Below are 13334 nucleotides of genomic sequence, written 5' to 3' on the forward strand. Positions count from 1 at the left end.
ATAGTATATTGCCCAGCCACATAGTATATTGCCCAGCCACATAGTATATTGCCCAGCCACATAGTATATTGCCCAGCCACATAGTATATTGCCCAGCCACATAGTATATTGCCCAGCCACATAGTATATTGCCCAGCCACGTATGTCACAGGTTAAAAAAAATTAAAAATAAACATTCTCACCTTCCGCAGGCGCGTTGTAGTTCTGTCGCCTGTGTGGGGTGCAGGCGGCAGCTTCCGGTCCCAGGGTATGATAACGTCGCGGTCACGTGACCGTGACATCATGGCAGGTCCTTCACGCGCAGGCCTTGTGATGACGTCGCGGTCACATGACCGTGACGTCATGCCAGGTCCTTCTCCCAGACCATCCTTGCCGCTTGCATGGACCGGCCAGAGCATCGCGAGGATAGGGAAAGGCGGCGGAAGGTGAGTATCTAATGATTTTTTTTTTTTTTTACCATTAGATGTTTTACTATTGACGCTGCATAGGCTGCGTCAATAGTAAAAACTTGGGTCACACAGGGTTAATAGCGGCGGTAACGGAGTGCGTTATCCGCGGCATAATGCGGTCCGTTACTGCCGGCATTAACCCTGTGTGAGCGGTGACCGGAGGGGTGTATGCGGGCACCGGGCACTGAGTGCAGGGAGTAAAAAGCGGCCATTTTCTTCCAGACTGTGCGCGGCGCTGATTGGTCGTGGCAATGGTCGTGGGCGTTTTGCCACGACCAATCAGCGACTTGGATTCAATGACAGACAGAGGCCGCGACCAATGAATATCACACAGCGCTATATAGCAGAAAAGCCGGTAATTCAAATTGCCGGCTTTTGCTCTCTCCTTCACAAACCCGACAGTATATGAGACATGGTTTACATGCAGTAAACCATCTCATATCCCTTCCTATTTTACATATTCCTCTTTACTAATGTAACAAGTGTCTGTGTAAAATTTGGGGTGTCTAGCTATTAAATTAAAGGGTTAAATCCCGGAAAAAACTGGCGTGGGCTCCCGTGCAATTTTCTCCGCCAGAGTGGGAAAGCCAGTGACAGAGGGCAGGTATTAATAGCCTAAGAAGATACCATGGTTATAGGACCCCCCTGGCTAAAAACATCTGCCCCCAGCCACCCCAGAAAAGGCACATCTGTAAGATGCGCTTTTTCTGGCACTTAGCCTCTCTCTTCCCACTCCCGTGTAGCGGTGGGATATGGGGTAATGAAGGGTTAATGTCACCTTGCTATTGTAAGGTGACATTAAGCCAGGTTAATAATGGAGAGGCGTCAATTATGACACCCATCCATTATTAATCCAATAGTACGAAATGGTTAATAAAACACACACACACACACACATTATTAAAAAGTATTTTAATGAAATGAAGACACAGGGTGTTTTAATATTTTATTATACTCTCAATCCACCTGAAGACCCTTGTCACCTGAGCTCTGCTAATGCAGCTGTGCTCCTGTCTGTAAAACTTTGTGAATGAATGGAATGCAGGGGAATGTCCTATAGTTACCTCGAGTCGCGATGATGCGCCCTCTGCTGGATGAACTCATATGAACTCGAGCCTGGGAACTTTTCTGAAAAGCTCCCACGGTCGAGTTCATTCACCAAATTTTACAGACAGGAGCACAGCTGCATTAGCAGAGCTCCTGGATGTAAAATGATTTAACCCCTTCAGATGGATTTACAGCGTGGGACAAGACTGATCGACGGAAGGTATGGAATATTGTTGTTTGTTTTGTTTAACTTTATTTCAGGTGACAAGGGTCTTCAGGTGGATTGAGAGTATAATAAAATATTAAAACACCCTGTGTCTTTATGTCATTAAAATACTTTTTAATAGTGTGTGTGTGTGTGGTGTGTGTGTGTGTGTGTGTGTGTGTGTGTGTGTGTGTTCTTTATTAACCATTTCGTACTATTGGATTAATAATGGATAGGTGTCATAATTGACGCCTCTCCATTATTAACCTGGCTTAATGTCACCTTACAATAGCAAGGTGACATTAACCCTTCATTACCCCATATCCCACCACTACACAGGAGTGGGAAGAGAGGCTAAGTGCCAGAATAGGCGCATCTTCCAGATGTGCCTTTTCTGGGGTGGCTGGGGGCAGATGTTTTTAGCCGGGGGGGGTCCTATAACCATGGTACCTCCCTAGGCTATTAATATCAGCACTCTGTCACTGGCTTTCCCACTGTGGCGGAGAAAATTGCACGGGAGCCCACGCCAATTTTTTCCGGGATTTAACCCTTTAATTTAATAGCTAGAGCTTCAAAATTTTACACAGAGACACTTGTTACATTAGTAAAGAGGAATATGTAAAAAAAAAAAAGGGATATGAGATGGTGTACTGTATGTAAACCATGTCTCATATCATGTCGGGTTTGGGAAGGAGATAGCAAAAGCCGGCAATTGAACTACCGGCTTTTATGCGCAAAAAAATAAAAAATAAAAATTGCCATACGGATGACACACGGATACATTTGTCTGTAAAAATCGCATCCTCGCATTGAATACGGAACAGTGTTTTGGGAAAATTACTGTGTATTACGGCCGTATAATACGGACCGTATTTCCATACAGTGAGTGTGTCGCCGGCCTAAATGGCTTCACACAACCACTAACCATTAGTGGAGAAAAAGTTTTGGTGTTATCATTCATATTCTCTGAAAAAAGGCCAAGAAAGCAAAAATTCTGCCGGAGTATGTAAACTTTTGATCACAACTGTATATGGTAAAGACACAGCCAGAATAAAACAAAACATACTTTTCCATTATTATTTAAAAATAACACAGTTAGACTCACCTAACGATTAATTTCACGTGTAATTAGGTGTTGGGTGAGTATAACGGTTTGTTATTTATAAATGAAACAAAGCATACTTTTCCATTTTTGTCTGCCTTTTCTAGACGACTTTTTTTTTTTTTTTAGATGGAGGGGGCGCGGATCAATTTCCATGGCCCGTTACCAGCCTGACAATACCAGCCCCCAGCTGTGAGCTTTAGCATGGCTTTGCAACTCTGGAGTGATGCAAGGAAAGTTATGTTTATTATAATTGATGAGAACAAAAAAAACTAACGGTAAAGCGCTGGATAAAATTGCTAGAGCGACTATAATGAAAACACCCTTGTAATGTGCAAGGTGGGCTGTATAGTCCTCAAGATTAGGGAGAAATGGCTAGATGCTTCAAGATGCATTCATGGCAGCGCACACCAGCAGCAGCAGCCAGGCAAAGCGCGGGAGCCATGAATGCATCTTGAAGCATCTAGCCATTTCTCCCTGATCTTGAGGGCTATACAGCCCACCTTGCACATTACAAGGGTGTTTGCCCATACCAATTTCTATATTTATGACTGAGGAATTGCCAACGACGTATTGAATAAGACCTGGGATAGGTCGAAGCTTCACTTCATTATAGTCGCTCTAGCAATTTTATCCTGTGCTCTACCGTTATTTTTTTGTTCTCATCATTTATAATAAACATCACTTTCTTGCATCACTTCAAAGTTACAGAGCATGCGGTGAATTTTTACTACACGACCTAAGGGCTATCTGGCCCTTTACACCAGCACCTCACCATAAGGCCGGTTTCACACGTCAGTGGCTCCGGTACGTGTGGTGACAGTTTCCTCACGTACCGGAGACACTGACACACGTAGACACATTAAAATGAATGTGTCTCTGCACATGTCAGCGTGTTTTCATGGACCGTGTGCAAAACAAGGAGACATGTCAGTGTTCGTGGGAGCGCACGAATCACACCGACTCATTAAAGTCAAAGGGTGTGTGTAAACACGTACCGCACATGGATGCCATCCGTGTGCTTTTTTTAAAGTCATAGGGTTAAAATTTAAATAAAATTGTTTCAAAACACGGATGACCTACGTGCACACAAGGACACGGATAACTTCGGGACCGTTTCTTCACGTACCGGAAAAATCTGGACGTGTGAGACTGGCCTAAGAGAGTGCAGGCCAATACTCTTTCCATTAGCTTTAGCAAGCTGGCTGTCAAAATGGGGGCGTGGGGACTCCTCTATTCTTGATAACCAGCCTTGCTGAAGCAGACAGCTGAGAGTTGCAGCCCCCAGCTGTGAATTTTGCCTGGCTGGTTATAGAAAATACAGGAGAACCCACGCCGCTTTTTTAATTAATTTATAGTGCAGGCGGAGGGTGATGAATACTCCCATAAGAAGCCGCCTGTTGTCACTGTTATTAGCGGCAGCAAGCTGATGGGAGTAGTCGAATCAGCCGCCGCATGCTGTCATTGTTAATACTTGAATACAACTCATCATTCTCCCCTGCTCGTGCGGATCACCAGCAGAGCAGGGGAGAATGATGAGAGCGGTCTCCAGCACTCGGCAACAGCGGTAACTGTACCGCTGCTTTCCTGGCGTTGCTATGCGGCACACTGTTGCACAAGTATTACACACACAGAGACATCTCTGGTACCAGAAAAAAACGGATGTGTGAAACCGTCCGTAAGTAGAAGAGTTTGGAAAATCAAGGACGTTCCCCAGATCTGCCCATTACCTTGATAAACCACAGCAGTTCCTCCAACACTCCCTTCCAGAAGACACGCTTTGTCGTCAACAGAGGGAACTGGTCTAGGGGTACGAAAAAAATAAATAAAAATCACATCAAAATTGATATTTTGACAACTGATCAGTAAAAGAATATAATGATAACAAGACTCCTAAAGGCAATGATGTCCCTGAACCAAAGACGCAGACAAAAATATTTTGCTGGGTCCTTGAAGACAGAGCAGTTGTGTCTACAGCCCTGTCCTTCTTAAGTACATTTCAGTCTAAGAAATTTAACAGCAATGCACTGGATAGAAGAACAATGTATTGCTGTGTCCCCCAGTCATGGCTGTAACAGGTAATCGTGCCCCCTATTCTTTCTGGCTGCAAGTGGCCGGTCATTCAAAGGTGCTGGCACCGAAAGTGGCAGAATGCTGTGCTCAATTATCTTCTATCATGTCATGTAGCCAGGATAAAATGGGCGACAAAGGTGGGCCCCAGCAGTAAAATGCATACACCGGTCGCACATTTTTATATACATAATCTACATTACTCAAATTTATAGTACACTAGCTGTACTACCCGGCTTCGCCCGGGGTAATAACTGCTGTTAGCAAAATAGAATGTGTTAACAAAAATGTATTCTGCACAAAAAAACCACAAAACAAATAGATAGAAATGTAATTATTAAAATGCAAAAACTAAGCTAAATAGAAGCATTTTACAACATATATTTCAACACCAGAGATATTCCACACAGATTTAACTAAATTGGCCAAGTAATGTGAAGTAATCTTCTACTACTTATTCGAGAGCCTTTTGATAAACGACATTCTTAGTTTTTCCTTCAGGTGCAAAGACAAACAGATTTTTGGCTGTTCCAACTCTTGAACAGGCCACATAAAGTTGACCATGAGAAAAGCATGGAGATTGTAAATCTAAGCTAGCTGAAGAGCCCGGCGTTGCCTGGGCATAGTAAATATCTGTGGTTAGTTATAGCACCTCACTTCTCTTATTTTCCCATCACGCCTCTCATTTTCCCCATCACATCTTTCATTTTCCCCCTCACACCTCATTTTCCCCCTCACTCCTCTCATTCCCCCCTAACACTTGTCATTTCGACCTCACATCTGTCATTTTCCGATCACTCCACTATTTTCCCTCACTCCTCTCATTTTGCACTCACACCTTTTCATTTTCACCTCACACCTCTCATTTTCACCTCAGTATATACATGTTTGTCATCTTCCTTATATATAGTATACACCTGTATGTCATCTCCTGTATATAGTATATACCTGTGTCATCTCCCCTGTATATAGTATATACCTGCTGTGTGTCATCTCTCCTGTATATAGTATATACCTGTATGTCATCTTCTCCTATATATAGTATATACCTGTATGTAATCTCCTCCTGTATATAGTATATACCTGTGTGTCATCTCACCTATATATAGTATACATCTGTGTGTCATCTCCTCCTGTATATAGTATATACCTGTATGTCATCTCCTCCTATACATAGCATATACCTGTATGTCATCTCCTCCTGTATAAACTATATACCTGTAGGTAATATGCTCCTGTATATAGTATATACCTGTGTGTCATCTCCTTCTGTATATAGTATATACCTGTATGGCATCTCCTGCTGTATGTAGTATATACCTGTGTGTCATCTCTCCTGTATATAGTATATATCGGTGTGTCATCTCCTCCTGCATATAGTATATACCTGTGTGTCATCTCCCCTGTAAATAGCATATACCTGTATGTCATCTCCTCCTGTATATAGTATATATCTGTATGTCATCTCCTCCTGTATTAGACCTCGTTCACACGTTATTTGGTCAGTATTTTTACCTCAGTATTTGTAAGCTAAATTGGCAGCCTGATAAATCCCCAGCCAACAGTAAGCCCACCCCCTGGCAGTATATATTAGCTCACACATACACATAATAGACAGGTCATGTGACTGACAGCTGCCGGATTCCTATATGGTACATTTGTTGCTCTTGTAGTTTGTCAGCTTATTAATCAGATTTTTATTTTTGAAGGATAATACCAGACTTGTGTGTCTTTTAGGGCGAGTTTCGTGTGTCAAGTTGTGTGTGTTGAGTTGCGTGTGGCGACATGCGTGTAGCAACTTTTTGTGTGTCGAGTTGCATGTGACAGGTTAGTGTAGCAAGTTGTGTGCAGCAAGTTTTGCGCATGGCGAGTTTTGCGCGTGGCGAGTTTTATGTGTGGTGCCTTTTGAGTATGTGCAAGTTTTGTGTGAGGCAACTTTTGCATGTGTTGCAACTTTTGTGCATGTGGCAATTTTTCCACGTGTGCAAGTTTTGCGTGTGGCGAGTTTTCCATGAGGTGAGTTTTGCACGTGTGGCGAGTTTTGCATGTGGAGAGTTTTAAGCGGCGACTTTTGTGTTTCAACTTTTATGTGGCGAGGTTGGTGTATGTGTGGTGAAATGTGCGCTGAGGGTGGTATATGTGTTCGAGCACGTGGTAGTGTGTGGCGCATTTTGTGTGTGTGTTCATATCCCCGTGGTGGTGTGGTGATTATCCCATGTTGGGGCCCCACCTTAGCAACTGTACAGTATATACTCTTTGGCGCCATCGCTCTCATTCTTTAAGTCCCCCTTGTTCACATCTGGCAGCTGTTAATTTGCCTCCAACACTTTTCCTTTCATTTTTTCCCCATTATGTAGATAGGGGCAAAATTGTTTGGTGAATTGGAAAGCGCGGGGTTAAAATTTCACCTCACAACATAGCCTATGACGCTCTCGGGGTCCAGACGTGTGACTGTGCAAAATTTTGTGGCTGTAGCTGCGACGGTTCAGATGCCAATCCCGGACATACACACACACACACACACACACACACACACACATACATACATACATACACACATTCAGCTTTATATATTAGATAGGTATAGAAAATGCAAAAACCTCACTATTCATGCAGGAAACTAAAAATAGTGTTATCTTACAACAATGCTATGCAGATTAACCAACAAATTGATGGACGGTGGGGGTCCGACTGATGACACCGGCCCCGATCGTTAGAACAGGAAACCTTCAGAAGGTTACAATGGAGCTGCAGTGCATATGCTCGACTTGTGCTCCATTCGTTCTAGATTGGTCTGTTGAGCACTTTGCTCAGCTTTTTCCGGCAGCCACATACAGAATGAATGGCGTGGCGGTCAGGAATTCGACTTGCTGCTCCTTATTTGTAATGGGAATGAAAGTTCACCATTCTGCCAAATAAGTGCTGGTCGTAGGGACGGCACCCCCAACTGATCAACAAGTAATCACCTATCCTTTTACTGATCAACCCCTTTACCACAGGTCATTTTCCGTTTTTGTTTCTTCCTCACCTTCTTCCAAGAGCCAAAACTTTTTATAGCTGTATGAGGGCTTGTTTTTCCCAGTCTCCCATGAGAGCACCACAGAGAGAGGGGATCCGCCCTTCAGGGACAGGAAACCTACAGGATAAAAGGGCGGTATCTCTCCCCTGCATCAGTTTGGTTTCCTGTCCCTGATGGGAAACCTACTAGGTATCGGTACCTGAACACGTCCGAAGATCAGCCGAGGATCCAGAGCCAGCCAGTCCGAGTTCTGGCAGCGGGGATGCCCCTGCCACGGCTGGTGCGGTGTCTGAAGCCGCCACCTCTGGGACCGATGGGTCTGGAGCGTGAGCGGGGGGGGGGGTTGGGGAAGCGCAGCCGCCACTCCGGATAGGAGCTTCCGGGACTTGGCGCTTCCAAGGTGCCGGAAATGGTAAAGGACTTCCGGTTCGGGGCGGGCGCAATGAGTGCATGAGGTGCACCAAGATGGCCGCTGCCCCGGATCCACAGACTGCATTTCCGGGTCCCTGACAGCACGCGCATGCGCAGAACAAAAACACACAAACAAAAAAAAAAAACAGCGCTTCCTCAGCGACGCAGCCACAGGGGGAGGGGCTGGTAATAGGCGCCAAGTTTAAAAAATGGTGGGTAAGGGACCACCTTCCTGTATAGGAAGAGTCCTCTGTGAGGAAACTTTGCCTCTGAGTTACGATCTGTAATTGTCAGAGGTAGAAACTGTATTTAAGTCCCTTAAAGAAGGAGAAAAAGTTTAGAGGAAAGAACCTATAGCTTATTCCCACTCAGATTCCTCTAGTTCCTAGAGTAGGAACTCAGATACACCGGACTCCTCCTTCTCTTCCTCGGATAACGAGAGTGGAGGTCGTCACTGCTTCCCCCTAGATGAAGTTGACGCACTTGTGAAGGCAGTAAGGTCGACTATGGGGGTGTTGGATCCTCGCCCTGACAAAACAGTCCAGGACATAATGTTTGGGGGGTTAGGCCAAAAAAAGTGCAAAGCCTTTCCCCTTAAGGAGAACATCCAAGCCTTAATTAAAAGGGAATGGGAAAAACCAGAGAGAAAAAACTCGTCGGTGCCCTCACTTAAAAGAAAATATCCCTTTGAGGAAGAAGCTTCTACTTCATGGGATAAAGCCCCTAAGCTCAACGTTGCGGTGGCTAAAGCCTCAAAAAAGTTTGCACTACCCTTTGAGGACATGGGAACTCTGAAGGATCCCCTTGATAAAAGAGCTGATACCTTCCTTAAAGGGGCCTGGGAATCGACAGGGGGATGTTTAAGGCCAGTCATAGCGGCCGCATGTACTTCTAGATCCCTAATGATTTGGGTTGACAACTTAGAAAAACAACTGAGGGACAGGGTGCCTAGGAATAAGGTGTTAGAATCTATCCCTATGATAAGAGGAGAGGCGGCGTTTTTTGGCAGATTCATCGTCCAACTCAGTTAAACTCGCATCTAAATCTGCAGCCCGTAGGACATTATGGCTAAAGAGGTGGCCGGGTGACCTACAAACTAAACAAAAACTTTGCTCAATCCCATGCGAGGGCAAGTTTCTATTTCGGGAGACCCTGGATGATATCTTGCAGAAAGCAGGGGACAAGAAAAAAGGGTTCCCTAATTTGGCCTCACCATTTATTAAATGGCCCTTTCGGAATAGGAAATTTTTTCGAAGAAGACCACCGAGGGAGCAGAACAGATGGGACGAAGGGAAAAGGAGAGACAGGGGATTCCTTTTCGGTAGTTCCTCACGGGATTAAAAAAAAAAAAAAAAAAGAAACCCAAGTGACAGCTCCCCCAGGGTGGGAGGGAGATTATCTCAGTTCCTCCCGGCCTGGGAAAAAATTTCAACCAGCCCCTGGATATTAAACTTAATAAGATCGGGGCTTCGAATAGACTATTTCCCTACCTCCACAAAACTACGCGGTAACCTACAAAACTACGTGTATGAGGTCCTCCCCCTCAACAACAAGAGGCCTTAGAATAGGAAATTATAAAGCTTATAGACAAAGCTGTCATCCAGGAAGACCCCCTCTGGAAAGAGGGAAGCAGATTTTATTCCCCATTATTTCTAGTCCCAAAGCCGGACGGATCCTTCCGGACAATAATAAACTTGCGGAAGCTAAACAGTTATGTGAGAAACCAGAAATTCAAAATGGAGTCAATAAAGTCAACAATAAAAAAATCTGTTTCCGAACTGTTTTATGATAGTACTGGATCTCAGCGACGCGTATTACCACGTCCGCATTCACAAGAACTCTCAGAAATTCCTCAGACTAGCAGTGGTCATGAAAGGAGAAAAAAGGGAATACCAATACAGAGCCCTTCCCTTTGGCATATCAGTTGAACCCCGCATATTTACCAAACTGATAGCGGAAATGATGGCCCATCTGAGAGAAAAAGACATTTTGATAGTCTCATACTTGGACGACTTTCTGATTGTAAGCAACTTGGCCCAGATCTGCCGACAACAGTGCGATAGAGTGGTGGATACCCTAAGAAATTTAGGCTGGCTTCTAACCCTACAAAAATCGAAACTAGAACCAACCAGAGTTCAGGAATTTTTGGGTCTGACCTTGGACTCTACAACACAAGAATGCCGCCTCCCAGTTCAGAAAAAAACAAAAGATAAGAAATCTTGTGTCGAAAGCTTGCTCAAACCCTTCCATGACCCTGAGAAGGGCGATGTCATTGCTGGGGTCCCTCTCTGCTTGCCTTCCAGCAGTTCAGTGGGCACAACTTCACATGAGAGACCTCCAGTGGGACATTCTGAGAAACCAGGTTATACTAAGCGGGCGTTTAGAAAGTCACATGACTAAGTTTAGCTACTATTCATTCCCTAGTTTGGTGGATGGATCCCAACAACCTGTCAAAAGGGATTTCCTGGGAGATAGAGGTATCTGGGATAGTTACCACAGACGCAAGCCCCACGGGGTGGGGAGCTCACCTGGACAACAGGGTCACTCAGGGGGTTTGGACAGGTCAGGAACACGAGACCTCCTCAAACCAAAACGAACTCTGGGTCGTGAGCCACGCATTATTGTTTTTCCTACACAGCCTACGGGGGCATCATGTCCGAGTATTTTCGGACAATCGAGTAGTGGTAGCCTACCTAAACCACCAGGAGAGGGACTAGCTCTCAAACCCTAATGGAAACCACCTCTGAAATTTTCAGCTTAGTAGAGAACAACTTCCTATCCCTCTCCGCGTTGCATATAAGAGGAGTAGAGAATCAGAAGGTGGACTTTCTGAGCTGTACCCAATTAAAACAGGGAGAATGGACATTAAATCAGTACATTTTCGACCAGATCACAGAGCTTTGGGGAATCCCTGTAATAGACCTTTTTGCCAATATGGGCAACAGAAAGGTGAAAGTCTTTTGTTCCCTAGACCACAGGGGGAACCCTCAGGCCTTAGATGCGTTCACGATTCCTTGGACACAGAGGCTTGCGTATGCCTTTCCCCCCCAACTATCCTCATCCCAGCAGTTCTGCGAAAAGTCAGGGAGGACAGGTCCAGGCACATCCTAATAGCCTCCTTCTGGCCCAAAAGAACCTGGTTCTCCTGGCTGAGGATGCTATCGGTCACCCATCCTTGGGTTCTTCCTGACCTCCTATCACAGGTACCGGTGTTCCACCCTCAGTCAGAGAATCTCCACTTAACAGCGTGGAATTTGAAAAAATCACTACTGAAGGAAAGAGGTTTTTCGGATAAGTTAGTCTCCACACTAATGAAAAGTAGGAAAACCGTGACCACTAAAATCTATGGCAAAACCTGGAAAAAAATTTTGTCCACCTTCGGGGTAAGGTTACAAGAGGGGGTCCCAATTGCTGAGGTAGTAGAATTTCTACTGAAAGGTCTAGATCTGGGCCTCTCAGTAAGTACCTTAAGAGTACAGATAGCGGCTCTAGGAGCATTGTACTGAAAAAATATAGCGGCCAACCCTTGGATAACACGTTTTATTAGAGCCGCTGCAAGATCTAGACCAATAAACCATACAAAGGTTACCAGTTTGGGACTTGAACCTAGTCTTATCAGCTTTAACAGAATCCCCGTTTGAACCCATAGAGTCAATACCCCTTAAAATCTTATCACTAAAAACTGCCCTTCTGATAGCCCTAACATCAGCCCGTAGAATAAGTGATCTCCAAGCCCTGTCCGCATCTCTTCCCTTTACAAAAATCCTGGATGATAAGGTTATCTTAAAAACTGACCCTGCCTATCTACCCAAAGTAGCATCCATATTCCACAGGTCTCAGGAGATAATCCTTCCTTCGGTCCAGACCCTAAAAATACGAAAGAAGAAAAATTCCACACATTAGATGTGAGAAGGTGTCTAGTTCAGTACCTAGAATCCACCCAGCAGCATAGGAAGGAAGGGTCTCTTTATCTGCTTCCAGGGACCCAGGAAAGGACTCAGATCTTCCAGGGGCACTATAGCATAGTGGGTATAGTTGGATAACAGATGCGATAGCCTTGGCGTACTCCTCTACCGGGAACGCAGTTCTGGAGGGGCTGAAAGCCCATTCTACAAGGGCTATGGCGACCTCCTGGGCCGAAAGGTCAGAGGTACCATTAGACCAAATCTGTAAGTCGGCCACCTGGTCATCACCTTCAACCTTTTTTAGACACTACTGTCTAGATCTAGCCTCTTCATCTGATTTAACCTTCGGGAGAAGGGTTCTGCAAGCTGTGGTCCCTCCCTAAGCAACAATCTCTGCAATCCTCTCTGTGGTGCTGTCATGGGGGACTGAGAAAAGCATTGTTACTTACCGATAACGGTATATCTCAGAGCCTATGACAACACCCGCTTATTCCCCCCCTCAACACGTGTGCGGTGAGCACATTTTATTGTATGAAGTGTGTTTTTTTATATAGACATGGTGTACACCTGTTAAGCAATACGATAAAATTATATATTTTTTGTTGTCACTAACCTGGAGGACCTCCGATGCTCTGTAAACCAACTGATGCAGGGGAGAGGTACGGCCCTTTTATCCTGTAGGTTTCCTGTCCCTGAACGGCGGATCCCCTCTCTCTGTGGTGCTGTCATGGGCTCTGAGAAATACCTTTATCGGTAAGTAACTATGCTTTTTGCGGGACAAGTTATACTTTTCCAGTACACTGTATGGTGTACTGGAAATAGGAGGAAAAATAAAAATAAAATAAAAAACGGTGAAAAACAAAACAAAAAAAAAAAAAAAACTTTCCACAATTGTTTTTTTTACTTACCATGGTCACTATATGGTAAAACTGACCTGACAATATGATTCTCCAGGTCTGTACAAATACGCAGATACCAAACATGCATAGTTTTTCTTTTTATTATTTAAGTGGTAAAAAAAAAATAATAATTTTTTAGGGAAATTTGCATGAAAAAGTTTTTTTTGCGTTTGTCAACATTTCCCAAAGACCTGCACCATTTTCATTTTTCGGGATCTGGGCAAGGT

General features: G+C 44.5%; 1 protein-coding gene across 3 annotated transcripts in view; it reads right to left on the minus strand.

The window, feature by feature from the left end:
• TYMS (thymidylate synthetase) overlaps positions 1–13334 on the minus strand; it is a 54684-nt gene that overhangs the window by 25252 nt on the left and 16098 nt on the right. For all 3 annotated transcript variants that reach the window (XM_077270323.1, XM_077270322.1, XM_077270321.1), the window contains one exon: positions 4534–4607. In XM_077270323.1, the coding sequence (XP_077126438.1) occupies positions 4534–4607 (74 nt within the window). The remainder of the gene's footprint in view (positions 1–4533; positions 4608–13334) is intronic.

This window comes from Ranitomeya variabilis, chromosome 6, assembly GCF_051348905.1.
Source record: "Ranitomeya variabilis isolate aRanVar5 chromosome 6, aRanVar5.hap1, whole genome shotgun sequence".
Lineage (NCBI taxonomy): Eukaryota > Metazoa > Chordata > Amphibia > Anura > Dendrobatidae > Ranitomeya > Ranitomeya variabilis.